The sequence below is a fragment of the Hyperolius riggenbachi genome, chromosome 4, assembly GCF_040937935.1.
Source record: "Hyperolius riggenbachi isolate aHypRig1 chromosome 4, aHypRig1.pri, whole genome shotgun sequence".
Classification (NCBI taxonomy): Eukaryota; Metazoa; Chordata; class Amphibia; order Anura; family Hyperoliidae; genus Hyperolius; species Hyperolius riggenbachi.
Window position 1 is genome coordinate 232,227,808 of NC_090649.1, and position 26,847 is coordinate 232,254,654.

General features: G+C 42.6%; 1 protein-coding gene across 5 annotated transcripts in view; it reads left to right on the top strand.

Moving 5' to 3' along the window:
• ADGRB3 (adhesion G protein-coupled receptor B3) overlaps positions 1-26,847 on the top strand; it is a 1,235,185-nt gene that overhangs the window by 994,944 nt on the left and 213,394 nt on the right. For all 5 annotated transcript variants that reach the window (XM_068281444.1, XM_068281441.1, XM_068281445.1 and 2 more), the window contains one exon: positions 14,099-14,201. In XM_068281444.1, coding sequence (XP_068137545.1) covers positions 14,099-14,201 — 103 coding nt within the window. The remainder of the gene's footprint in view (positions 1-14,098; positions 14,202-26,847) is intronic.

Here is a 26,847-nt window from a genome sequence, read left to right on the forward strand (position 1 = left end):
GATGCCAAATGTAGATGCCAGAAAAGGGAGAAAGGAAAGGGGACATAGCTATCTATTTTAACTACTCTGTCTGGCTGGGATATCTGAATCATAGTACTGGCTAAGAAGATTTTCAAATAGTTTTCAGATAAGACCATTCACACATCAATATTTAAGTGTTTTATTTAGCTGTTTGCTCAGAGCTTTGCTTGAATGGTAAATGCAGGCTGACACAACATATTTTTAATGCAATGGATGGGGGCATTTAATCCAAAAGCAGCACTGGCTCATTTTCTAGATCAAAGGTCATCAAAGCACTATAAATATATTGCATTAGTGCCAAATGACTTGCAACACATATTGCAATTAAGATGTTTTTAACACCTCATATTACTAAGTAAGTGTACCAAGTTACAGATGTTGTTTAGCTCCATTATGCATTGCTTTATTACCTATTGCTAGTTCCTAGTGATGCACATACCTTGTAGTCCTGGCAAATAAATGGAGCCATTCAACGTTTGGAAAAAAAATGTTAGAATGAGTTTCACTTACCCTTGATAAACTCAAAAAAAGGTTTTCAGTGAAGATTATTTCCTTGCTGAAGCGTTCATTGCATGCATTGTGGTCCTTAGTGCATTATTTTTTCATTGCTCTACTTAGACAGTTTTACATGTGGTTTAAGCAAATGTCATATTCTCATGTGACGGGTTTATTGAAATGTCAGAATATAGTGGATTTATCTCATGAGAAGAGTAAATATTGCATGGTAATCATTTCTACAATCTGTTATGAATTCTTCTCAAATGTGGTGGATGTAGTTAGCATCGCTGACATAGTTACATGGAAACATGATGCCATTTTACCATTATTATGTATTCATATAATGCAAGCCTGTTTAATAAAATATTAGCTGTAAGGTGTTGATAAATTGTTTTCTGTACCATACCTGCTAAATAAATGTGCATTAGTGTTGTAGTTTTTTTTTTTTTTTTTCCTAACTGCAAGTCTTCGTCTTGAAAAATACAACACCAGCCTCATAGTTTTTCATGAACAATGAGTCCTAAAGCAGTACTCTAAGCGCCTGTTTCCACTACACGCAGATTTGATGCAGATTGGATGCAGAATGGATGCACAAAAACAGACTCCAATAAATTCCTATGGGCCTCTTTCCACTAATCTCATTCTCGATTATTCTGATGCAGATTTTCCCATAGGCAGTCATTGGAGTCAGTTTTTCTGCATCCATTCTGCATCCAATCTGCATCAAATCTGCGTGTAGTGGAAACAGGCCCTTATAGACTCCAATGAATACCTATGGGAAAATCTGCATCAAAAAAATTGCGTTTAGTGGAAACAGGCCCATAGGCATTAATCAGAGTCAGTTTTTCTGCATCCATTCTGCATCCAATCTGCGTGTAGTGGAAACAGGCCCTAAGTGTAAAATGAATAAAGTAATTTAAAAATGCTGCTTAAAGGTGCACCATGGCGAAAAAATTGTAAAATTTAAAATATGAACAAACATAAACAAATAAGAAGTACGTTTTTTCCAGAGTAAAATGAAACATAATCTACTTTTCTCCTATGTTGTTGTCACTTACAGTAGGTAGTAGAAATCTGACAGAAGTGACAGGTTTTGGACTAGTCCATCTTTTCGTAGGGATTTTCAGCAAGGCTTTTATTCTTTATAAAGATATTCCCTAAAAAAGATTTAACCTCCCTGACGTTTTAAATCGCCGCAGATGTTTTTTTTTCACCTAATTTTTTTTAGCCTAGCGCTAGCTACATGATCACCCCTCCCTGCTCCCTCCCTCCCACCCTTCCGATCGCCACCGGTGATCAAACCCATCAGGAAATCCCATTCTGAACGGGATTTCCTGTAGGGCTTCCCTCGTCGCCATGGCGACAAACGGAATGACGTCATCGACGTCATCGACATCGTGACGTCAAGGGGAGTTTCGATCCACTCCATAGTGCAGCCTGACAGTGATTGGCCAGGCTGCGCAAGGGGTCTGCGGGCGGGCCCCTCTTTTGCGGTGGGTAGCGGCGGGTAGCGGCGGATCGGTGGTGAGCATCAGCGATCAGGTAAGACATGCAGCTAACAAAGTGCTAGCTGTGTGTTTGAAAAAAAATTATGAAAATTACCCCACCAGGGCCTGAGCAATGCAGCGCAGCGTTACTGGATGAGCTGAGCTCGTCTGTAACGCCCAGGACAAGAGTAACTGCCCTTCACTAAGTGCTTTTGAAAATAAATAAATGCCTGAGAATCCCCCATGAAGAGATGGACTAGTCCAACACCTGCCACTTCTTTCAGATTTCTACTACCTACTGTAAGTGAGAGCAACATAGGAGAAAAGTAATTTATAGCTCATTTTACTCTGGAAAAAAACGTACTTCTTATTTCTATGTATATTTGTATACGTTTGCATATTTGTATATGTTTGCACATATTTTAGATTTTACAATTTTTTTGCCATAGTGCCCCGTTAAGTCCCTGTCCAATATTGCAGTGCATAAGGGTAACATCACCCGTTCAGAAGGTCTTTTTGAAGAGCAATGTTACATCATTACACTTTGCTCAGTAACCTTAAGTCCACTGTAATGTTTTTCATCTTAACGAACCTGTCCCTTTCCCTGACCAACCTAATGCTGACCCACCACCCCTTAAAATTCCCCATATAGACCTATGCTAATGATTAACTTTGGTGTTACTTAATCCTGCCATCCACGCAGATAGCCAGCCAAGCTAATGCAACTTAGAGCATCTTCAACATTCATTACCACTGCCTTGACTCATTCTTATATCATGATATCTTAGGCAGCATCTCGTCTTAAGTTCAAATCACCATAGATAAGTTCAAATACCTCACATTAATCTATGCATTCTGATGGCCAATAAAGTCAATGGCTTCAACAGTCATGTCTCAGCTGTGAAAGCACAAGGTAATTAATGTGAGGGTATTGCTTCCTTCCAGAAATTACTGCAAAAGGTCAGGGTACTGCAGTGATATCATGATCCACCTCCACAAAAAGAATCAGACCCAGCCAGAAATCCTAGGTTAAAATTCTCACTAGAACATTGGGGGTCCTTGTTATTATAATAAGGGTTTTGAGAAAAGATGAGTTCCTCTTAATCTTAGAAGAGGTGAAAGGTAAGAGGCTAAAACATTAGGCTGTCGTTTGACTGTAAGTGCAGCCTAAGACTTTTAATGCAGAACATAACAGCCCTGCAGAAGGTGACAGTTACTTGACTGACAGAAGCAGCAATAATGTCCCAAGGAACCTATGGGAAAATAAACCTATTTTTGCTATAAATATATATATTTTTGCCATGTACTCAAAGATGTGAAAGTGAAATAATAGACACACCAGCTGCAACCGCCATCCACACCACAAGCCGGGATCCTGAGGACACCCACTCTGCCATCTCTATGATGGCAGAGTCATGTGAGCCAATCAAGGGCCGCTTTCATTGGCTCCTGATCATGTCTATCAATGTAAGCCAATGGGAGTTGCTTACATTGATAAGCAGGGTCAGGAGCCAATTAAATCGGCTCCTAACGCACTCACAGGGCTCTATGACTGCAGTCATAGAGACTTCAGGGTGAGCAGGCTGCGGTGGGGAGCGTTGCAGTGGTTAATTGAAATCTACACCCTGGCAGCCACAGCAGCCTCAAAACAGAGTGTAGATTTCAATTAGCATCATCTGGAACTGGTTAATTTGAACTTTAATAATCTGTTCTGTTGTTACTTTGACAAGGCTTCACCTGTTTACTTATTTTTAATTATATGTTTTTATTTTAATGCTTTAAGAAATTCCTTTTTTTGAATGTTTGAATCTTACTTCATGAACCGAGAAAGCAGATATGACCTGAGCTCAACCACAATTACAGATTAATTTTCAAGAGGCACTTGAGAAAGGCTCCTGCCCAAAACATTGTGCGTGTCTGCATTATGTACACTGCATAATATAGGGAATGAATCTGTAAGCGTGGTTGAGCTCAGGTCGTATCTGCTCTCTTGGTTCTTGACAGGAGTGGTGCATCACCCTGAGGGACCTTGTTGTTCCCACACCACACACTCTCAATTGGAGTAGCCTGCAGGATCATTGCAATTTGAATCTTACTTCATTCCTCATTTTCTGTATTGTGTGTTTGGCTGTGAGGCAGTAAAACCAATTGTATTTAGGTGAATTGTGTTTAACCACTTCACCACTGAGGGGTTTCACCCCTGAAACACCAGTGCGATGTTTACCTTTCAGCGCTGCTTCCATGCCTTTTTTTCTGTAATATGATTGGTTATTGGGGACTGGGGTCCCCATAACCAATCATTGGACTGCAGAGCCGGGGTGTGTGTGCGCGTGCCGGTTCGCGGGGGCGCGCGCTGCACGTTTGTTTAGTTTACATTGTTATGAATAAAGACTGCTTCTGTTTGAAGCAGTCTTCATTCTATTCGCAATCAGCGAAACGTCCAATTAGTCACCTGCTGTGCGGGCTGGCTGGAGTGCGCGCGAGTTCCCCGCACACTCCCAGCCAGTAAACAAACAAGTGCGCCTTTCTCCGTCCCTGGGGGTGAAGCGGTGCGCAGAGGGATGGAGAAATTTAGCACTGGGGGGGGGGGGGTAAAGTGGTTAAATAAGTAAGTGTAACGATTGTGGAATTCTCTCCATGGTCAGCGCACAGGACGTGCGCTGACACTGCAGAAATCCTCCACAAGCGTATAATCTGAGAGAACCCAGCAAAAGGTGCAGGTGCTGTTGAGGGAAATTCCTGTCGGCAGATGGAGCTGTGGAGTGCAGAGGAACAGATCCTCTGCCCTGCCACAGATGCCAGATAGGAATTGTACGAAGGGAAGCAACACAGGGCAAGATAGCCCTTAAAGAGTGAGAGTAAAGCGACAGAGTGTATGTGTGTCCACCAATCTAGTCGCCACCAAGCGACGATGAACACACAACCATGAAGATCAGGTGAGAAGGCAATCGCAAGAGATGGCGATTGCTAACAGCGACACAAGACAGAATAAGCACAGAGGAGGAATGTATGTATGTCCACCAATCTGGTCGCCAACCTGCGACGGTGAACACACAACAGCAGAAACAAAGACAGAGCACGAGAGTAGCAAAGGCACAGCAAATCATACAATGAGAATGATAAGGAAAATAACAAAAGCTAACTAAACGCGAACACCGCACTCATTCGCAACAGTGAACGCGTTTACAGCGTGATCTCTGCACGTTAAGCACAACAGAGACAAGCACGCGACCCTAACTAACCACCGACACACAAACACGAAACAAAGAACGCGAGCGCTCGCTTAACGGTTACCTCACCGAGCCTACAGCAAGTGTTTGTATCAGACAAGACAGACAGATGGACGGGAAACAGGAATATGAGAGATACGATCCACCGCTCTTCCGCCAGAGCGAGTGCGATCCGGGTTCAGGGACAGCATAGCAAAGATCCACTGCTCTTTCCGCCAGAGCGACTGCTCTCCAAGTAAAGCAACAGAGCTAGCAGGATCCACTGCTCTTTCCGCCAGAGTGAGTGTGATCCAAGTAAAGAAACAGAGTTTAGCAGGATCCACTGCTCTTTCCGCCAGAGCGAGTGTGATCCAAGTATAGAAACAGAGTTAGCAGGATCCACTGCTCTTTCCTGCCAGAGCGAGTGTGATCCAAGTATAGAAACAGAGTTAGCAGGATCCACTGCTCTTTCTGCCAGAGCGAGTGCAATCGAAGTACAGCAAGATGAGGTAGCCAGTAGCAACCGCTGCTCCAGCTTACCCTCCAAGAATACAGATCAGAGGTTCCACAGCCGCTACCCCTAGAGGCAAGTGCGATCCAAGCAGATGAACAGAAGGAGCTACCTGTAGCAACCACTGCTCTGGTTAGCACCCCCCAGACAGACAGAACAGGCAATACAAACAACACAACCTGACTGAACTAGAGGGGTGTCTAATACAGCCCCCAGAATTACTCTAAGATAGCTTAAACAATCCAACAGGGAAGGCTGACACTCCAAAGTGTGTTAACAAACCGTTATGACCAGCAAAGCTTTCTGGGAGCAGAAGGCTTTTATACTTCCAGCCCTCAAAGGAGACAGCTGGGCAATTTGCATGTATGCAAATCCCTCAGCAAAGCAACTCTGAAAGTTGCAAGATGAAGCCGGGGCTCTTTTCCAGAGACCTGCATCCCTCAGACATAAGGAATGGTCAAACAGCTGAGCCAGGGCTAAACAGCAGCCAAATCCACTGACACCCAATCAATCTACTTTAGTGTCCATAGACTTAGAATCTGAAAACTATTTCCAAGGGGCATATCAGGCATTATGAGGGGTGTTTTCTTCATGATTAAGTGTTAGAAGGTTAAGAATAAGAGTAAGGAAGGTGTTTATATTGTTAAAGATATTAACATTGGGAACCCGGAAAGGGTTTATTTTTATCAAGAAAGGGTCTTTCCTTAAATGGGGAGATTAAAGGGAACCTGAAGTGAGAGAGATATTGAGGCTGCCATATCAATTTCCCTTTAGATAATACCAGTTGCCTGGCAGTCCTGCTGATTTTCTGCTTCTAATACTTTTAGCTATGAACAAGCATGCATACTTGTTTTGGGTGAGGTATTTGGACACTTCTGCAGCCAGAGAGATCAGCAGGACACAAGGCAACTGGTATTGTTTAAAAGGAAACCAATATGGCAACCTCCATATCGCTCACACTTCATGTTCCCTTTAAGGATAGGCATCAGAAAGAGAGTGTATTGGCAAAGAGGAGGCTTAAGGTAAAGGAAGTAGGATGGTGGAGTTTATGGTTAGGAAAATTATGTCAGAACATGTGTCCATACCACAGAATGCGAAATCATGACCTAACAGAAACAGTGCACTATGTACAATCTGTGGAGCCAAAATGTGTCCCACATTGCCATTACCAGCAGTCTGTACACATGAATGAGCACTGGTGTGGGTCTTCCGGCTCATCTTACTGCCTCCTTTTCTTCCTGCAAATATTCCAAAGCTGTGTGACATGATTACTAACGTATCTGTGATCTGAATACCAGGTCTGTTTTCTGCTGTCTCTGTATTTTTCCTGTCTGCTGAGATTTGTACACAAGTACACATTTCCTTAAAACCAGAAGTAAAACAGTGACACTGCATGACATTACAGTTTTTAAAAAGTGTTGTATTCAAATAAATGTAAGTTGCTATAGCAACAAATTATAATTTGAATGTGTTATTAACACAGGAAGCAAGCACATAGAATCTTTTTAAGGAGCTAAATTTGTTCCTTACATGAAAATGGTTGAAATACATTTAATGCATGATTTACCAAATATCACAGCATATTTTTAATATTTTGTTTGGTTTCTGGTGAGAACGATGTAGCAAAAGGCAGTCCATTGGCACTGAAATGAACATTGAATAATGTGTGTGTTGGCATTTACGTTGCTTTGATTGATAGCATTTTTTAATGTCATTTGAATGCAAATCTGTTTTAATAATGATAGAAATGGCATCCAATTATATTGAGAATTGGGTATTGTGACTGTTTGGTAGTAAACCAAATGAATTGTCTATGCTGTCTTGTTTTTTCTCAGACTGTGTGCCTTTCCATTGTTTTGTGTGACCCTGGCTAGATGCTGTAGAATCAGTATAGAGCCATCACAGCTGCTGCCTAGCTCAGACCTTCATTTGCTGTGTCACCAAGTCCATTATCTCTAAGTTGTGGGTGTAGTCGCCAATTCTAATCACTTGTCTGTTGTTGTTTGGAAGCTACAGATTGCTCATTGGAATTCAGTTGACAATATGCAAGTCTATACATGTAGCCTGTCCACTCTAACAGTGCTGACAGGTTCAGCTATTCATACATCCAGATGGCTTGCAGAGTAAATTAGTATTTAAAGTAATGTAACTTCAGTTTAGGACTATTCTTAATATTCTCCAATACTCCAACATTGCCTTGCTATATCTCATGACTGATTTGAAATGAAGATTGGACAGGGGAATTTGAGGAATAGTCAGTGGCGTAGCTAAGGAGCTGTGGGCCCCGATGCAAGTTTTACATTGGGGCCCCCCAAACACTTTATACGTAACAATTGATACGGTGCACCAAAACCTGCCAAGAACAACCACAGTGTCAGAGCTGCAATAAGGGAATGGGGAGCAGTTTGTTAACGATTACCATTATTCAAAGTATCTATAGAAGTCATTATTATGAGCACAGGACCAATAGAAAGCTAATACTGTAGATGAGGGAGGGCCCTTCGGGCCCCTTTGGCCCAAGAGCCCCGATGCAGTCGCAACCTCTGCAACACCTATTGCTACGCCCATGGGAATAGTAGATATGTGTGCATAATTTTGGCTCTAAACAATCTCAGTAGCTAAATTATATATCACACCTTTCCTACTTCTCAAGTTTGGCTTGGATAAACATGGCCAGGGGAGGACTGGGATAATCTGGCTTGGAAGAAGAGACAACCAAGTGGCCCTTGGGTGGGCAAGGTGATAGGGTTTGGTATGGGCGCAAATGTATAGGGTTACATGTGACTGAAAGTGCTTGATTTACTAAGGCATCTCCAAGCATCGTCATTTGGTACATCATAAGTAATTCACCAATCCTTGACCCCAGTATGTTTTAATTGTCACAAGTCATATCTATGTTACTGTGCATTTTTAATTACAGACCATCTGAAATTAATGTAAAAAATATATTTTTTAGTATAAAATTAAATCAGACCTGAAGTCAGAATATGGAGGCTGACATATTTATCTCCTTTTAAACAATGCAAATTCCCTGGCTGTCCTGTGGCAGCCACCATAAGCCTTTCATTTCAGGTTCCCTTTAAATAATCCAGTCTAGGTTTGCTGGATCACTTGTTACAGTGGAGATGCTTGAAGACAGATAGGGCCATATTCTATTGCTGAACTCGCCAGCGCTAAGCACTGGCAAGTTCTTAACTTAGGCGGTGGGGGCATCGCCTAATCTAATTAAACTTTAGACCCCCCCAGGCGGAAAAGAACTCGCTTGGGCGATATAATCGCCCAGCGAGTTCTTACCACGGAATCCAATTACCCTTATCATGTCTCCGGGAAGCGATGCTTCCCGGCAGACATGAGCGTTAGCTTAGACCTGCAAAAAGCAGGTCTAAACTAGCTAACGCACGTCGTCGCCGCAGCATCTGGGGGTCTCCTTTAATAAGGAGACCCCCAGAGCTCCCCGTCGGGTCGCCGTACAGTTTAGAAGCCCCCGCGCAGCTCTGCAAAGGCTCCCCTGTCATACGTACCGCTGCCGATCACCCGCCGCAAAATCCGTCATGTAATTACAGTGTATCTAACACTGTAATTACTGTCCGCATAGAAGGAACCCAGGCAAAGCATCTTTGAATCTGCAGCCTGGGCTCCCCATTGGTCCGCTGTCTGAGCCATTTTATTGGTTCAGACAGCAGACCAATGGGGAGCCCGGCTGCAGATTCAAAGATGCTTTGCCCGGGCTCCTTCTATGTGGACAGTAATTACAGTGTTAGATACACTGTAATTACGTGACGGATTTTGCGGCGAGAGGCGGCGGGTGATCGGCGGCGGTACGTATGACAGGGGAGCCTTTGCAGAGCTGCGTGGGGGCTTCTAAACTGTGAGGTGACCCGACGGGGAGCTCTGGGGGTCTCCTTATTAAAGGAGACCCCCAGATGCTGCGACGGAAGATGGCGGCGATGTTCAGCGGGGGAGTGCGCATGTGTGGGGAGTGAGGCCGTGGTGCTGGTGGACAGCACCACAGCGTAAACCTCACTCCCCATCGCTCGGTAAATGGGAGCATCGCTCAGGCTTTCGCCTGAGTAATGCTCTCTAACGATCGGCCATCGCGCGAAGGATATGGGCAATAGGATTTGCCGGTAATCCTCGCGCGATGGCAAGGTGATAAGAAGCTCGCATCTGCAAGCTACTTATCACCTTGAATAGGATATGGCCCATAATCAGGAGATGCTTGGATGAGCCCTAGTAAACACATAGACATACAAACATTAAAACAGATCTGTTCATTCATTGTACTTAAAAGAAGGACAAATGACAAAGAAATAGTGACAAAGAGATTTGACTGCACAAGAGGAACTTGCCCTTCCTAGAGACAGCTTTATTGTGTCCCAGTTTTAAAATGCCCCCAATTCTGTGTTGCAGCTTTTTTAGTGTCCACCCTGGTGTGCCCCAGCTTTGTAGTGCTGCCAAAATGCACCTCAGGTTTCCAGGGCCACTAGAAGATATTTCAACTTTCTAGGACTTACTGAAGTTTGTCTAAACTTTCCAGTTCCTTCAGTAGAGTGTTGAAGAATACTATGTAGGAAAGCACCCATGCAAATGGAGATTCTTGTGTGCCGAGAACTAATGCCCTCTTTACCTTCTATGGAAAAGTAGGAAATGATATGGAGAAAAGGTCAGCACCACTATGTCATTAAAACTGTATTGCAAAAACAATTAAAACATAGATGTTTTGCTTGAAAATGTTACAGTTTAATCTCCATCATGCAATTCCTTCTATTTTGTAGATTTTTTTTTGCAATAAAGAGTTTTTAATTAGTTAATGATGCTGGCCTTCATGGGGTTTCTTTTCCCCGGTAGAGTGTGGCAGATTCCAGTATCCTCCGTACTCTGCCAAAGCTTTCTAGGCCCTCCATAGTGTGCCCCACCTTCCCTGTGCCCCTACACTGTGTGGAAACCTTACCCTGCTTTCTACTGTGCCAACATTCTATTGCTTCTCATACTGTTTCTCAGCTTTCTATTGTAGTAGTCTAGATCCACCCTAACTTACGTCAACATTCCAGTACACCCTAAATGTGCCCCCAGCTTTTCACTTTCTCCCTCAAAGTATGTAGAGGGCACCTGTAGAGCAGCTCCTGCTTGCAAATGTCTTCCATAATGTATCCTTTAGCTTTCCAGTGCCCCTTACATGTGTTCTGACTTTTTATTTTCCTCCACAGTGTGTCTCAACTTTTTAAGTTTCTCTGTACTGTGTCTCATGGTTTGCAATGCTTGTTTCACCTCTGTATATTGATCCCATGCCACCAGGGGCGGGCCGAGGCATAGGCTGGAGAGGCTCCAGCCTCAGGGCGCAGTGTAGGAGGGGGCGCAAAATTCATTCAGCTGTCATTCATAATTGTGTTTGAAGCAGAAAGAAATATGAAAAGGGGATACATGGCAGTGACTGCAAGCCAGATAACTAGATATTAAGGTGTTCGGGAGGTTGTGGGCCCTGTGGCGCCTCTTCGTCTAATAGCAATCAGTGTGTGGCGGCTGGGGTGGGAGGGATGGAGGGGCGCACTTTGGTGTCTCAGCCTTGGGTGCTGGAGGACCTTGTCCCGGCTCTGCATGCCACTCCATCCCCTTGACAGCTTCCTTCAGTCAATTATTCTTTTTCCTTCTCTTCTCCACTTCCTCCACTGTCCAAACGCTGTGAAAGAGGTGGGGAGATGAGAAGATGTGAGGTCAATGGGCTGCAGACTGCAGAGTGGTGCAGCATCCTCAGCAGTAACAGGCAATTTCACAGGCGTATGGGCTTTACTGGCAGTTCCCACTGAAACATAGAAGCACCAATGACTTCTCCATGTAAAGAGGAAAGTGATCCCATTGGTTAATGATGTACCACCCAGGAAGGGGAGAAGCTTCCTGACACCTGGCCCAGTTCATTGCTGAACTGAATTTAAAAAAATGGTGTCGCCTTTGTTTAAATAAAAATTGGAAATGCTCAGAGCTGTTTGCATGTGCAGAATTTCTTGTCCCCTGTGTTACATCATACATTGCACAAAATTGACCTCCTGTTAACAACAGAACTTTGCCAGGCTGTAATTGGGTTCTTTACATAGACAAGTTTTCAAGCTTCTGCTTGATCAGTCACACACACTCCCTGCTGGCAGAGATGATCTAAAGCACCAGTCAGCTTCAGCTGCCAGGCAGACACAGGTGTATGCAGAGATGTGTGTGAGGAGCCCTTCCCTTTACTTTACTTTCCTGTCTGTGCATGTATCTGTGCCAAATTCCTTCCAATGTGCATGTGCAGGTGTGTGTCTGTGTTTTACATCTTCCAAGCTGCACTTGTGTCTGAGTTTAACCCTTTCATAATGGTGCAGTAGTTTATATTGATCCCATTCTAATTTAAGTAATGACTGTGTTTACTTTAAATTAAAAGGGATAGATCTGCACTCCCTTCCATTTATTAAAATCTGTGTGTGTGTGTGTGTGTGTGTGTGTGTGTGTGTGTGTGTGTGTGTGTGTGTGTGTGTGTGTGCGTGCGTGCGTGCGTGCGCGTGCGTGTGTGTGTGTGTGGCCTGCGTGCAGAGCCGGGACAAGGTCCTCCAGCACCCAAGGCTGAGACACCAAATTGCGCCCCTCCATCCCTCCCACCCCAGCCATCACACACTGATTGCTATTAGACTAAGAGGTGCCACAGGGCCCACAACCTCCCCAACACCTAATATGTAGTTATCTGGCTTGCAGTCACTGCCATGTATCCCCTTTTCTTATTTCTTTCTGCTTCAAACACAATTAGGAATGACAGCTGAATGAATTCTGCGCCCCCTCCTACACTGCGCCCTGAGGCTGGAGCCTCTCCAGCCTATGCCTCGGCCCAGCCCTGCCTGCGTGCGTGCAGGTGTGCGTGCGTGCGTGCGTGTGTGTGTGTGTAAATAAGCTCTTTTTAGCTTTGTGTTTTTAACAGTTGTTAAGGGCTCTTTCACATTAGGGCAGATTCTCTGCGTTTCAACGCAAAGGGTAAAGTTTGCGTTACCCAAGGTGAAATGAAAGTCCATAGACTTTCATTTTAGCTTTCACATATAACGCAGCCTTTTTGTGCGTTGTGTTACACTGCACCCAGGCGCAGTTTTTCAGCCGACGCTAGCTTTATGCGTTACAATGTTAGTCAATGTAAAACACACACTATGCGCGTTTTTAATCCGTTAACGCAGGCAATCAGTCCCAGAATGCAACAGAGGAACAATGTAGAAAGTTGAAAACTAAAAGAAAAAAAAATTACCTGCGTTTTTCTATGTGCTGTAACGCATTGAAAACGGATTAAAAACGCACACTCACTGCAGTGCAACGCATATCAAAACGCATTAAAACGCATACAACAAAACGCATGCTTTGAGCGTTCTCCAACGCAAGCTCTGATGTGAAAGAGCCATAATGCCTTCATTAGCACCTGTTAAAATCCAAATTTACCCCACATTTTTCAAATTAGTTAATTGTGCCTGTGCAGTGCAGATGCATGGTTTGTAGAATTTACAGAAGATAGACATGGGATAAACTTATTAGGTATGTGGAAAACCTACCTTTGAACAAGATAGAGATAAGGTAGGGTTAATTGGTGATAACACTTACTTTTGTTATAGTTATCAGATGATGGAGGCAGGAATGAAGGCAGAGAGTGACATTTGTGGCTGGGGACATGCAGAAGGTGTCTCAATCAACTTGTTACTGTTTGGAATATAAAGTCTTCTAAACAAAGGCTAATGTTTAGAACAGCTTGATCACAGTCAAAGGCTCACGAATCAGCTAAACGATCAAATAAGGATGCTTCACTAAAATTTCTTCTTCAGGAAAATGTATGTAGGAGAAACAGGTAATCTCAAACAAGCACACAGCTGTGTCAAACCTGTGAGGATACAATTAAACGTTTTTTTTTTCAATTTTGGATTGTGCAGGGAGGGCTTAGACATTTAGACTTAGACTTTTAATCTACTAATACAGTATGTCTCTATGTTGGGAATCTTCTTCTTGATTCTGTGGAAATAAGGATTGGGACTGGTTCATTCTGAAACAAGAATTGAGCAAACATTTTAAAAGTTGGACTTTCTTTCCAGGCAGGGGTACAGTATATTTTATGACTTCCTGTGGTTTTGTCTAAATCTGGATCTAACAGTGATAACAACAGGTGTGTAAACCAACCAAAGTTATTAACTAGTTGTATTCTATCCAAAACCTAAAAGAAGAAAAGGCTTTGGTTAGACTTCTATTTCTGTTGTATTTATATTTGTACTAAGACAAGCTTAATGCAATAAATCATGTGTATTTCAAATAAGCTTGTACATATATTGATGTCATCAGGGCTGTCAAATAATATATGATTTTGTTTGCTTTCATTGAAACAGATACATTAAATCTGAGAGATCCATCATTCTGATAAACTTCTGTCTATCCATCATCTCATCTAATATTCTCATCTTGGTGGGTCAAACACAAATACAAAATAAGGTAAGATGCATTCAAAATAATCTTATGCTGCAATGTGACTGAAAATAAACTGATTGTATGTAGATTTTATAGAAGAACAATGTGTTTGATAATCATTTTTGTTGATGATTTGCAATTTTATGTGGATAAAATGTTAATTTGCATTACCCTATTGTGCTTCAGTGGTTAAACTGGATCTGTTATGCATTTAAAACTTAAAAAGGAATGTATGGTGTTCAGCTGTTGCTAAGTGACTATATTTCCTCTGGAATCAGCAAGGTTCTGACGATATGTGCATCATAGATACAGTGGTGTGAAAAACTATTTGCCCCCTTCCTGATTTCTTATTCTTTTGCAGGTTTGTCACACTTAAATGTTTCTGCTCATCAAAAACCATTAACTATTAGTCAAAGATAACATAATTGAACACAAAATGCAGTTTAAAATGATGGTTTTTATTATTTAGTGAGAAAAAAACCCTCAAAACCTACATGGCCCTGTGTGAAAAAGAAATTGCCCCCTGAACCTAATAACTGGTTGGGACACCCTTAGCAGCGATAACTGCAATCAAGCGTTTGCAATAACTTGCAATGAGTCTTTTACAGCGCTCTGGAGGAATTTTGGCCCTCTCATCTTTGCAGAATTGTTGTAATTCAGCTTTATTTGAGTGTTTTCTAGCATGAACCGCCTTTTTAAGGTCATGCCACAACATCTCAATAGGATTCAGGTCAGGACTTTGACTAGGCCACTCCAAAGTCTTCATTTTGTTTTTCTTCAGCCATTCAGAGGTAAATTTGCTGGTGTGTTTTGGGTCATTGTCCTGCTGCAGCACCCAAGATCGCTTCAGCTTGAGTTGACGAACAGATGGCTGGACATTCTCCTTCAGGATTTTTTGGTAGACAGCAGAATTCATGGTTCCATCTATCACAGCAAGCCTTCCAGGTCCTGAAGCAGCAAAACAACCCCAGACCATCACACTACCACCACTATATGTTACTGTTGGTATGATGTTCTTTTGCTGAAATGCTGTGTTACTTCTACGCCAGATGTAACGGGACACGCACCTTCCAAAAAGTTCAACTTTTGTCTTGTCGGTCCACAAGATACTTTCCCAAAAGTCTTGGCAATCATTGAGATGTTTTTTAGCAAAATTGAGACGAGCCTTAATGTTCTTTTTGCTTAAACATGGTTTGCGCCTTGGATATCTGCCATGCAGGCCGTTTTTGCCCATTCTCTTTCTTATGGTGGAGTCGTGAACACTGACCTTAATTGAGGCAAGTGAGGCCTGCAGTTCTTTAGATGTTGTCCTGGGGTCTTTTGTGGCCTCTCAGATGAGTTTTCTCTGCGCTCTTGGGGTAATTTTGGTCAGCCGGCCACTCTTGGCCACTGTTCCATGTTTTGCCATTTGTGGATAATGGCTCTCACTGTGGTTCGCTGGAGTCCCAAAGCTTTAGAAATGGCTTTGTAACCTTTACCAGACTGATAGATCTCAATTACTTTTGTTCTCATTTGTTCCTGAATTTCTTTGGATCTTGGCATGATGTCTAGCTTTTGAGGTGCTTTTGGTCTACTTCTTTGTGTCAGATAGCTCCTATTTAAGTAATTTCTTGATTGAAACAGGTGTGGCAATAATCAGGCCTGGGGGTGACTACAGAAATTGAACTCAGGTGTGATAAACCACAGTTAAGTTATTTTTTAACAAGGGAGGCAATCACTTTTTCACACAGGGCCATGTAGATTTGGAGTTTTTTTTTCCTCACTAAATAATACAAACCATAATTTAAAACTGCATTTTGTGTTCAATTATGTTATTTTTGACTAATAGTTAACGGTTTTTGATGAGCAGAAACATTTAAGTGTGACAAACATGCAAAAGAATAAGAAATCAGGAAGGGGGCAAATAGTTTTTCATATCACTGTATGTGTCTTCAGTTGTAGATGGGAAATGTTAGGGTAAATCCTTCATAGTCCAAAGATAGCATCTATCTATTACAATAGTTCAATCTACTAATATGTAATTTGAACTTCGTTAATAAAGCAGTCAGTGGATGAAGAACACTGGCAAATAATAACTTGTCAGAGGCTATTTCACTGATGAATGACTTATTTTTTGAACATGTTTTGCTTTTTATCTTATTGAATACTACTGTGTAACGAACGAGGCAGCTGCGGCGAACAGCACCGCCGCCGCAGCTGCCTCCATGCCGCTCCCCGTCCTCTCGGCATCTAGGACGCAAAGGAGGGAATGTTTGCTCTCGCAAGGGGTCACCGTCTCGCGCGGGCGCGCGCACAGATGGGACCTTTATGCAAAGAGGAGGCTCTTTTCGTTTCCCTCCAGTTTAGATATAATGTCTTACAGACATGTCATGCTCACAAAAATGCTGGTCACCCTGGCTACCACCCACAGACTAACGGCCAGACCGAAAGGGTAAACCAGGGCCTTGAACAATTCCTTAGATGCTACGTGGAAGATACCCAGTCCGATTGGGTTAAGTTTTTACCCTACGCTGAGTTCGCTCACAACAATTTGAGGTCTACATCGTCGGGGTTTTCTCCCTTCCAGATTGTCACGGGGAGATCACCCAAATTCTCACCACTGTCAGTGGTGACGTCACCATTTCCAGCTCTGGAACAATGGTCAGAAACCATGAAAAACATCTGGAAAAAGGTGAAGGAAAATTTAAGGAGAACCTTTTTAGTTCAGAAAAGACAAGCTGACAGAAGACGTTCTGTCGAATGGAAATTCGCACGGGAGATTTGGTGTGGATTTCCACTCGGCATCTGTCCCTAAGGCAGCCATCTGTTAATTTGGGTCCCAAATCTATAGGGCCCTATCCTGTTTCTAGGAAAGTGAATAATGCTACTTACATGGTGTCGCTCCCACCCAGTTTCAGGGGTGGTAGGCTGTGTATGTGGATTCCACTCCTCCCCCCCGTGGTAGTCAATGGAGAGCCCGAGTACGAAATAGAACAGATCTTGGATTCCCGGCGAGTGCGTAATTCTTTGCAGTATCTGGTTCACTGGCGAGGGTATGGTGCTGAAGAGAGATCTTGGGTGCCACTCTCTCGCATGCATGCGGAGGAACTCAGGGAGGAGTTTCATAGGATACATCCAGATAGGCCAGGTGGTGCGTGTTCAGAGTCCACGCCTAGAGGGGGTACTGTAATGAAGGAGGCAGCTGCGGCGAACAGCACCGCCACCGCAGCTGCCTCCATGCCGCTCCCCGTCCTCTCGGCGTCTAGGACGCCGAGGACGGAATGTTTGTTCTCGCAAGGGGTCACCGTCTTGCGTGGGCGCGCGCACAGACGGGACCTTTATGCAAAGAGGAGGCTCGTCAGCTGACCTGCTGGTCGGCTGACGTCAGAGGAGCCTCACGGCGCCCAGGATTGGCTGGCTGCAGGGGGCGTGCCAGTGAGCTCTCCTCTGCTTCCTAAGCCTCCGGGCTTCATTCAGACACTGTCTGCTGTCGTGAATACTTCGTGTGTTAGCGCTCAGACCTTAGACTGGATCCCAGGTGTTGAAACCAAGTACTTCACACCTAGACTAGGAATTGTTATATTGTGTTGATTACCTGTGTATGACTCTGGCTAAACTCTGACTCTGATCTCGTTTACTGATTCTGTACTTCTGCCTATCTGCCTCAAAGTTGCTAAACCCCTGCCTGATTACTGATTACTCTTCTGCTTCACGTTTCTGTTCTGATACTGTCCTCTCTTTTGCCGACCTTTGCCTGTCTGACCATTCTACTCACCAGTGGGCCCTCGCCACTGGTGAGGTGTTAGCTTCTCCAGCTCCTCTGGTGAAGTTATTTGCTAGTGACTAATTGCTCCTGCTCCTAGGCTGCAATACAGTCTGAATTGCCTGCTCCTCAGGTGATCCCTAGTTGCAGTACTGTTTGTACCTCCTGCTCCTAGCCTGCAGTACAGTCTGAATCACAGGCTCCTCAGGTGATCATTAGTCACAGTACTGTCTGTATCTCCTGCTCTCCAGGCTGCAATACAGTCTCAATCACCTGCCCCTCAGGTGATCTCTAGGCTGTAGTACTGTCTGAATCACCCGCTCCTTGGGAGGTTCTATCTCTTCAGTCTTAATATCTCCAGCTTGCTGGGGTTGGTACTCTAACTCACGGTCAGTGTACCGATAGTACCTCACCAGCCCCTCTGGTGAGGTCTCGCCAAACTATTAAAGTTATTGTGCTCTAGCATATGGTCAGTATACCGATAGTACCTCACCAGCCCCTCTGGTGAGGTCTCGCCAAACTATTAAAGTTACTTTTACACCAAGCACTACACACTCAGCTCCTTGCGTTGCTATACTGGTATTATTGGTGATTCTGCAGATCACACATAATCAGGTATAGCGTCTGTATTATTGGTGATTCTGCAGATCACCAAATAATCAGACATCTGAGCTGCGACACTCTACCGTTACATCCTGGCAATTTTTATAGGCATCCCTGTTATTTTCATTGTTTTGAGAGCCATCTGAATATCGTTTGCACCCAAACCACAAAGCATAAACAAGGCTATGCAAAAATAGCTATTTGCTAGAAAAAATGTTTTGTTTTTCAAATAAATATTGTTGAATTCATTCATTTTAATAATGTTCTTACTTTAAAATAAAATTAGTAAACAAACAGTATTATATGTGCCCCAGATTATAAAAAACTAGTTACCTTAGCCTGTTTAAAAACGGGCTAGGCCTGCGCGCACCCACCCGTCGTGCATGCGCGCACCCGTCACACCCGCCGCGCGCGCACCCGCCGCACACCCGGCCGCCCGCTCGCTCACACGCCTGCCTGTCTCCGGCCCTGTCGTCCGGCCTTGTGCAGTAGCAAAAAGCTCAGACCCAGCTACACAGAGACAACTGTCCCTGCTATATGCAGGGACAGTTGCCTATTATTATATAGGAGGAAATTGCAGCCAAAATGCTAGTCAGTGTTTGATCCACTTAGTCCGCATACTATTTTTTGCATTCACCTGATTGCAATATCACTCTTTCATGTCTCCTCTATTGAAGTTAATGATAGCTTTGATGACATGGGAGTTAAGGAATGTTCTATTATATGTACAACAGTATTTTTCTGTACAGCCCCCCAACATTCAGACTGGATAATTTGGGATTGCATTTATTTTGTCTCTGATTTATGGCAAAAGGAATAATCATTTTAAGGCCCAATTCCATTTTTTTGTTGTTAAAATGTGGATCACATGAAAAGAGGTTAGAACCTCTGTTGGATTTTATGTCTGTCTAGTACTTCAGTCTATGAAAATTTCCATCACTTCCTATCCATACATTGTCCAAACAGAAATTGAAGAAATATATCTAAAATTAACAGAAACAACATTTCTTTCACTTTTTTCATAGAGTGGAGGAGAGTTAAGCCTGGTACACACATCCACTTTTTAATGAGCCAATGTTACCACTTCCATGTAGTATGACAGCTTACCTACACAATCTGTTCATAGTATTCAAAGGCTGTTGGCCCTCACACTACATGGAGGTTGTAAAATTGGTCAGGGACTGGATAATAAAAACTGGATGCATGAATGCTCCTTTACAATCCCTGTCTAGTTTAATTGCTTTTCATAATTTCCTCTCTGTGAACTTACAGTTATTATTTTAAATCTTCAAGTCTCCAGGGAGGACTAAGGGACAGGAAGTGAGCAGAAATATCTCTCCTGCAGTCACAGACAGCAATAACAAAACCCCCAAAAGTTTCTAACCCGTTTCTAAGCTATCCATTCTATTACATAAAATAAAAAAATGGAATTGGGCCTTTTCAGTATAGGTTTATTTTGGTGTAAAGGTGACATTGTAGCTAGGATTATAGCAATGTATGAAGTGCTTAGGTAATTATTCAGATGTGGCTTGACTGCTAGTTGAAATGGTAAAGACTTAAGTGAACCTGTACTGTTGGTGTGGTTTGTAAGCAATAGCTGTTGCCTTCTTTACCTCTCTCTCTTGTGTCAAAGAGGGTTAGCAGTTTTGGAATGAGAAGAGAGGAGGATGAGTCTAGCAGCCTCCTGAAAGCAGCTTGTTAACATGACAGTGTGCTCTAGTAAAACACTGTTACATGGATATGTAGACCATGCCATATGTAAGATCAAATGAAGTAGAGTTTAGTGCAAGATTGCTTCATCACAAATCAGGTCCACAGTTTACCATTACCACACAAGATCTGGTGAGATTGATCTTATCATTTCTGGGCTAAGTATCTCCTATTTGTTGCACTACTCCACTTTATGCTCTCTTTTTCTATGGGCTGCTCCTTTGTCTCAATTTTCTACCAGGCATCCTCTTATCACTATTAATACTGTATATCTGGATGGCAATTGTGCACTTTATTTTTATATATATGATATTTATTCATGTGTTTTTTCTTTAAGATTTTACTGCACAGGTGTTGTTTATTGGTCTTGCATCACACTAGGTTGTGAATACTGAACCCAGGTTCTCCCCGTGTTTGGCTAAATATTGAGCCTACTGTGGGGTGTTATTTCTGACAGTAGCATTGTGTCATACAATATATTGCATTTAGAGTGATTGTTTCATATGAAGCAGGGATCATGTTGGAGCATTTGTTTGTTTTTTAAATGGTTTTATTCTTTATTGAATCATCAATATTGTGACTATTATTATACCTAATGTTGAATAAAGATTCTTGTTATATTTTTCCAAAATTTGCTGTGGGAGGTGCTATTCTTTAGGGGCTTTCTTTTTCTGCCATATAATTGCTCTTGTGTTGAGCCCTAGCACACATGGTTATTTGGTTGAGGTGTTGCAGACAGTTTCCAGAAACTAGGCCTGAATTTACATCGCAAGAGCCTATAGGCACAGATTTCCTGGCACATAGACTTCGCCCTCCACAAACCTAAAATCACCCGCAGAACCACATCGCAAGTGTGCTCGCTGGTCCAGCTGTCACTTCTCCCTTAGTTCCCCTGCCCATCATAGGTAGCTACAGATGCCCCTTAATATTAGGTAGCCAGATCTATCTTCAGTATTAAGTAGGTAGAGGTGCCCCCTAGTATTAGGTAGTTAGAGATGCCCCTAGAGTGAGTGAGTCACCTTTCCATCACCAGGCGCCTGTGGACATGGGCCTACAGTGTCTTATGGTATGTCCAGCCCTGAATGTGGTGGCAGAATGTGGTTCAAGAAGGGAAGTATGCATTGGTTAGCCACTGCTGTGCTGTGCTGACCCTCCCATGGTGTAGACTCTATTCCAATATGGTGATGGCATGGCCATTTTTTTTTACAAATTTTTGACAGATGCACCTGGAAACCCCTATCTCTATCCTCTACTGTATACACTGCTGTAAAGCTGAAAGAATTACAGCTGCCAGCTCTTGACTTCCTCTCTGCCATTGCCACATGGCTCAAAGTATTACAACCTCCATGCACTGTCTCTGCCCCCCTGAATCTCAGTGGCCAGCTACCCCTGGTGAGGGAAGGGAGCACAAAAGGGCATGCTGCATATCATTATACTGTTTATTTATGAAGTACGGCATGAAAATATCGCTGATAGTATAAACTCATGTAGAACATCAAATGTAGCACAATATTGTTCCACACTTAGAAAAAAAACCAGCTCAATTAATGTACAATTATGCATGGAAACGCATTTCCTCTTAACTTGTCCGTGAAGCTTTTGGTAAAGGAGAGTACACGCGTAAGGCTGTAAAAGCAGAATTCACTTGAATGTCCACATTTACTGCTCTGTTTTATGCCATGCAATAATTTTGCTTGGCCATACCAAATAAATTAATATAAGCCATTTATTCTGTCACCGAGACTCACACTCCATTCCCATGAAATGTTCCCATTTGTCATCCACAATGTGGTAAAATGTAGTTGATATAATGATTTGGTATCATGGAGCGATAACTTCATATATTATATTTATGTATACTTCACAGCACTTACACAGCCAGTGAGTTACTATCTGTATATAGTGTGGGAAAAGGAAGCCTCATTTCACAAAGGGAGAAAGCTTGCTGTGCAATAACTCTCCATGTATTATTATGCTCATGTTTGTTCTTGAAGTTTCACAGGGTATTAATAATTAGGATTGTTTATGTGCATTAGTAGCTCAGGTATTTTAAGAACTGTTAAGTGTTTTCTTTTTCTAGGCAGCTTTGTTTTACTTGGACGGACATTTTAAAAAGATTCCTACCTCTATTATATTCACTCTACTATTAGAAGCAATTACTCTGTAATGTACCCGCAAAAAACTCTGCAACTCTCAAAGCATTTCCTGACATTTGTAATAAAAGTCATAGTATATGGGAGAAGCTTGAAAAGATAAAACCATTAGGCCAGGCATATTATAAACCTGTAGTTTCTGAAGCAGAGATTTGCTTTCCCTTTTGAATTCTGGAGATGCTTTTTAACTCTATGTTTTGTAACGTTTAGGTTAGGTTTGTGTGTGTGTGTGTGGGGGTTAAGGTTAGGTGTTGGGGGGTGGTTAAGGTTAGGCATCAGGAACAGTGTCTGTGCGATGGGGGGGGGGGGGGGGGGCGTGGGGGGAGGGTGCTTTGAGAGTAGAGTTAGGTTTAGATATACAGTAGAATCTCGTTATAGTGAACTCTGATATAGTAAACCTCTGTATATAGTAAACGCAGTCCTCAGGTCCCAGCAAATGGGTTTGTATAAATATACAACGTATGACCAATTCTGATATAGTAATCTTCTATATATATTAGACCTACTTTTCCTGGTCCCTTTGAGTTTACTATAAAGGGATTCTACTCGAGTAAAATATTGGTATTTATTACTGATATTTTAGAATCCTCATTTACAATTTTATAGTAAAATATTGGAAAATGTATCAATATTCTACTATTCGCTTTCCTGAACACCCAACTTTTCAGGCGCCCGTTTATTACTTATGCAGTGTAACATCCTTACTAAATCTGGATTCAGGGCTGGCTCTGGACTTTTTGCTGCCAGAGGCAAACTTGTGAGGATGCGACCACTCCCCCCCCCCCCCCCCCCCCTGCTTTAGAGTGAGCGTGCAGCACCTGAAAATTTTCATCCCAAAGGGACACCGAGATCTAGGTGTCCGCTGTATAGGGTAGCCAATAATATTAAGCCCACCTCTATAGGTAGCGAGTATAGTTGCCCCAGTATAGATAGTATAGTCGCCCCCAGTATAGGTAGTATAGTTGCCCCAGTATAGTTAGCTAGTATAGTTGCCCCAGTATAGATAGTATAGTTTCTGCAGTATAGGTAGTATAGTTAGCTAGTATAGTTGCCGCGGTATAGTTACCCCAGTATAGTTAGCTAGTATAGTTGAGCCCAGTATAGATAATATAGTTGCCTTGGTATAACTAGTATAGTTGACCCTGTATACATAGTATAGTTGCCCCCAGTATAGGTGTTATAGTTTCCCTAGTATAGTTAGCTAGTATAGTTGCCATAGATAGCATAGTTGCTGCAGAATAGGTACTATAGTTAGCTAGTATAGTTGCCACAGTATAGTTGCCCCAGTATAGTTAACTAGTATAGTTGCCCCAGTAGAGATAGTATAGTAGCTGCAGTAAAGGTAGTATAGCTGCCCCAGTATAGTTAGCTAGTATAGTTACCCCAGCCCCCAGTATAGATAGTATAGTTGCCGCAGTATACTGTAGGTAGTACAGTTGCCCCAGTATAGTTAGCTAGTATAGTTGCCCCAGTATAGATAGTATAGTTGCCACAGTTTAAGTAATGTAGTTGCCCTCAGTACATGCTCCCCCTTCCCCTGCTATCTCCATAAGAGTCCCCGCTGGCCCCCTTCTCCTCTGAGCACGATCATCTGACATAAACCTCTCTCACAGCAGCGTGCCCTGTGGCTGCTGTGATGAGGCAGGAAGCAGGAGAGCGGCTTCCTGTAGCAGCGATGTATATCGCCGTTAATAGGGGAACCGCTCTTCTGCTTCCTGCCTCATCACAGCAGCCACAGGACACGCTGCTGTGAGAGAGGCTATTGTCAGATGACCACACGCAGAGGAGAAGGGGGCCAGCGGCAACTCTGAGGGAGCTGCTAGCTCATAAGGTAACAAGAGCGGGCAGCAGCAGACGCCATTTGTAAAATCTTGCCCAGAGGCAACACCATCAAGAGGGAAACTGTTCTGAACAGTCATTATTGTTAAGTTCAGCCATGTCCACTGTTACTGCATTTATTACTACTTCCATTTCACTAACTGTACCACCTACAGTCCTGGCTATCTATGCCATCTATCCCTTTCTGTGTCCTCCAAGTGCTCATGGTACCACTTATTTCCCTTTTTACATCCTTTTACTATCCATTGTGTAAAGTGTGTAATGGGGTGTGCGACTTACAGTATGCATAGATGTGTGGAGCTTAAAGAGAAACTCCGACCAAGAATTGAACTTTATCCCAATCAGTAGCTGATACCCCCTTTTACATGAGAAATCTATTCCTTTCCCCAAACAGACCATCAGGGGGCGCTGTATGACTGATATTGTGGTAAAACCCCTCCCACAAGAAACTCTGAGGACCGTACTCCTGGCAGTTTCCTGTCTGTGATCCTTGTTGCATTGTGGGAAATAGCTGTTTACAGCTGTTTCCAACTGCCAAAAGCAGCTTCTACATCACCTGCCAACAGTAAAAATGTCACCATGTAATAAATGTCAGAATGCAAATCAGGGATTTAAAAGATTTTACAATGGGCAAACACTGACAAAATCATTTATACATAATTATTGTGAAAACGAAGCACTTTTTTTATTACATTATTTTCACTGGAGTTCCTCTTTAAGGTACTGGGGTTTTTTGTGTCCCTTAGATGTATATCTGGTCCTGATCCTTTCACTGTACATGGCTGAATATGCTGTACATGTGTGAATATTACCTAACATTAAACAGAATATTGCACAGCTTTGGATTATTGTTTATTATAATAGGAACGAGAGTACCCATCAAAGCAAATTGTAGTGAAGACATTTCTCATTTATAAAGATACACAACAAGCTTGAATGGCTTAGAAGCTTTATTGCCTTAAGAGACCCTATTCCACATCTCCTTGGTGTTTGTAATCAAAAAATCCAGTGGTAATCCAGTTGTAAACCATAAATCACTACCTTTGAATTGATGTTTATTATGGTGAAGGTATCTTAATGTGTTGATTTTTTTTTCTCTGTAAGCTATCTCTTTGAATGCAAGGAGCAAATTTATAGGTATCATATTTCCACAGACTGAGATAATCAATAGCTGCTGATGGTTGCAGGACAGAAATTTGGTTAGAAAATATTTGTGTCCATATTGTATCTCTGCCATTGAATTAGAATGTGTTCATAAAAACTTCTATGAAAATAAAGTAGTTGATCATGTATTTTTTTTACTTTAGGCTGGTTTCACAGTGGGATGTTAAAGTCCCACGATACAGCAGCCAGTAGCGCAGCCTAACTCACAGCACTGTAAAATCAATGTGCTGTTCACAGTGCACACTTTGCGTTAGGGTATAACGCTGCACGTTAAATGAAAGTGCAGCATGCTGTACGTTGTACCCCTATAGAGCTGCGTTAGATTGTTTGCACATGCTCAGTGACTAGCCACATGGCTAATTAATATTCACTGCACTGTGGTGACTTGTGGTGGGACTCGTAGCGTTGTCCGGATCATGAACGAATCGTTCATTTGATCCGGATCTTTTTTGTGAGTCGAATCATCCGGATCATCACAATGAAAGATTCGGTTCACAATGGCTGTCTGTCTGGAAGAAACAGGAACATACAGAATGTACAGTGCAGGGAAAGTCCTGTCCTGCTAGTCATTTCACCCCCAGTCTGCTTCCCTAGTAAAATGATTGAAATGATTTGGTTCAAAGATCCGGATCTTTTCAATGATCCGATTCGAATGATCGAAATCCTTAAAAAGATCCGGACTTCCCATCACTATCCTGGAGCGGCTGCTTTGAGAGACGCATAACGCGGCTCAATCTGACGTCCAACTTCAACACCACCACCCATTGCGTTAGGGGCACGTTATGCGACCTTAACATCCCCTAAAACGCAATGTCTTGGTGTGAAACCAGCCTTACGGTTGTTTACTAGCTTAGAGGGACAGATACCAGCTGACTGGTGTTGATATTAAAATGTGTTAAATGATTATGTGGTACTGTGGGGGAGGGTGGAGTTTAGTTAAGGTTAGGTATCGATAGAAGGAGGGTTGAAGTGAGAATAGGGTTAGGTTAAGTGTTAGTAAAATATTGGTAAAAAGTACTTACATTCAACTATCATAAAATCCATTGCCCAATAGTAGAATAATGGTTATTTTACCAATATTCTCCTAACGGCTTCCCTGCCATCTGAATTATTGTGGCACCCATTTGAGCTGTATGCAGCATGGAACCCAGCAGCACTAGTGTATTGCTGCATAGTGGTTTACGCAGTTATCACCAGAATTATGTTGCAAAAAAACTATTAAACAGGATGAAATATGTGTATGTGTGCGTTTTTGTACATGTCTGTGAGTCTATGTGTGCATGTGTGTGTGTTGGTGCTTGTTTTTATGTTAAACCTGTAGTAACTATTTTTTCCTTTTTTTTTGTATTTTCATTACCCAGTCGAAATAAACTTAAGTACATTTTTTAAAGAGTTGGTTTAAGGGATTTGATTTTATAGATTCATTTTTAGTACCATATCATTAATTCCAATGCAGAAC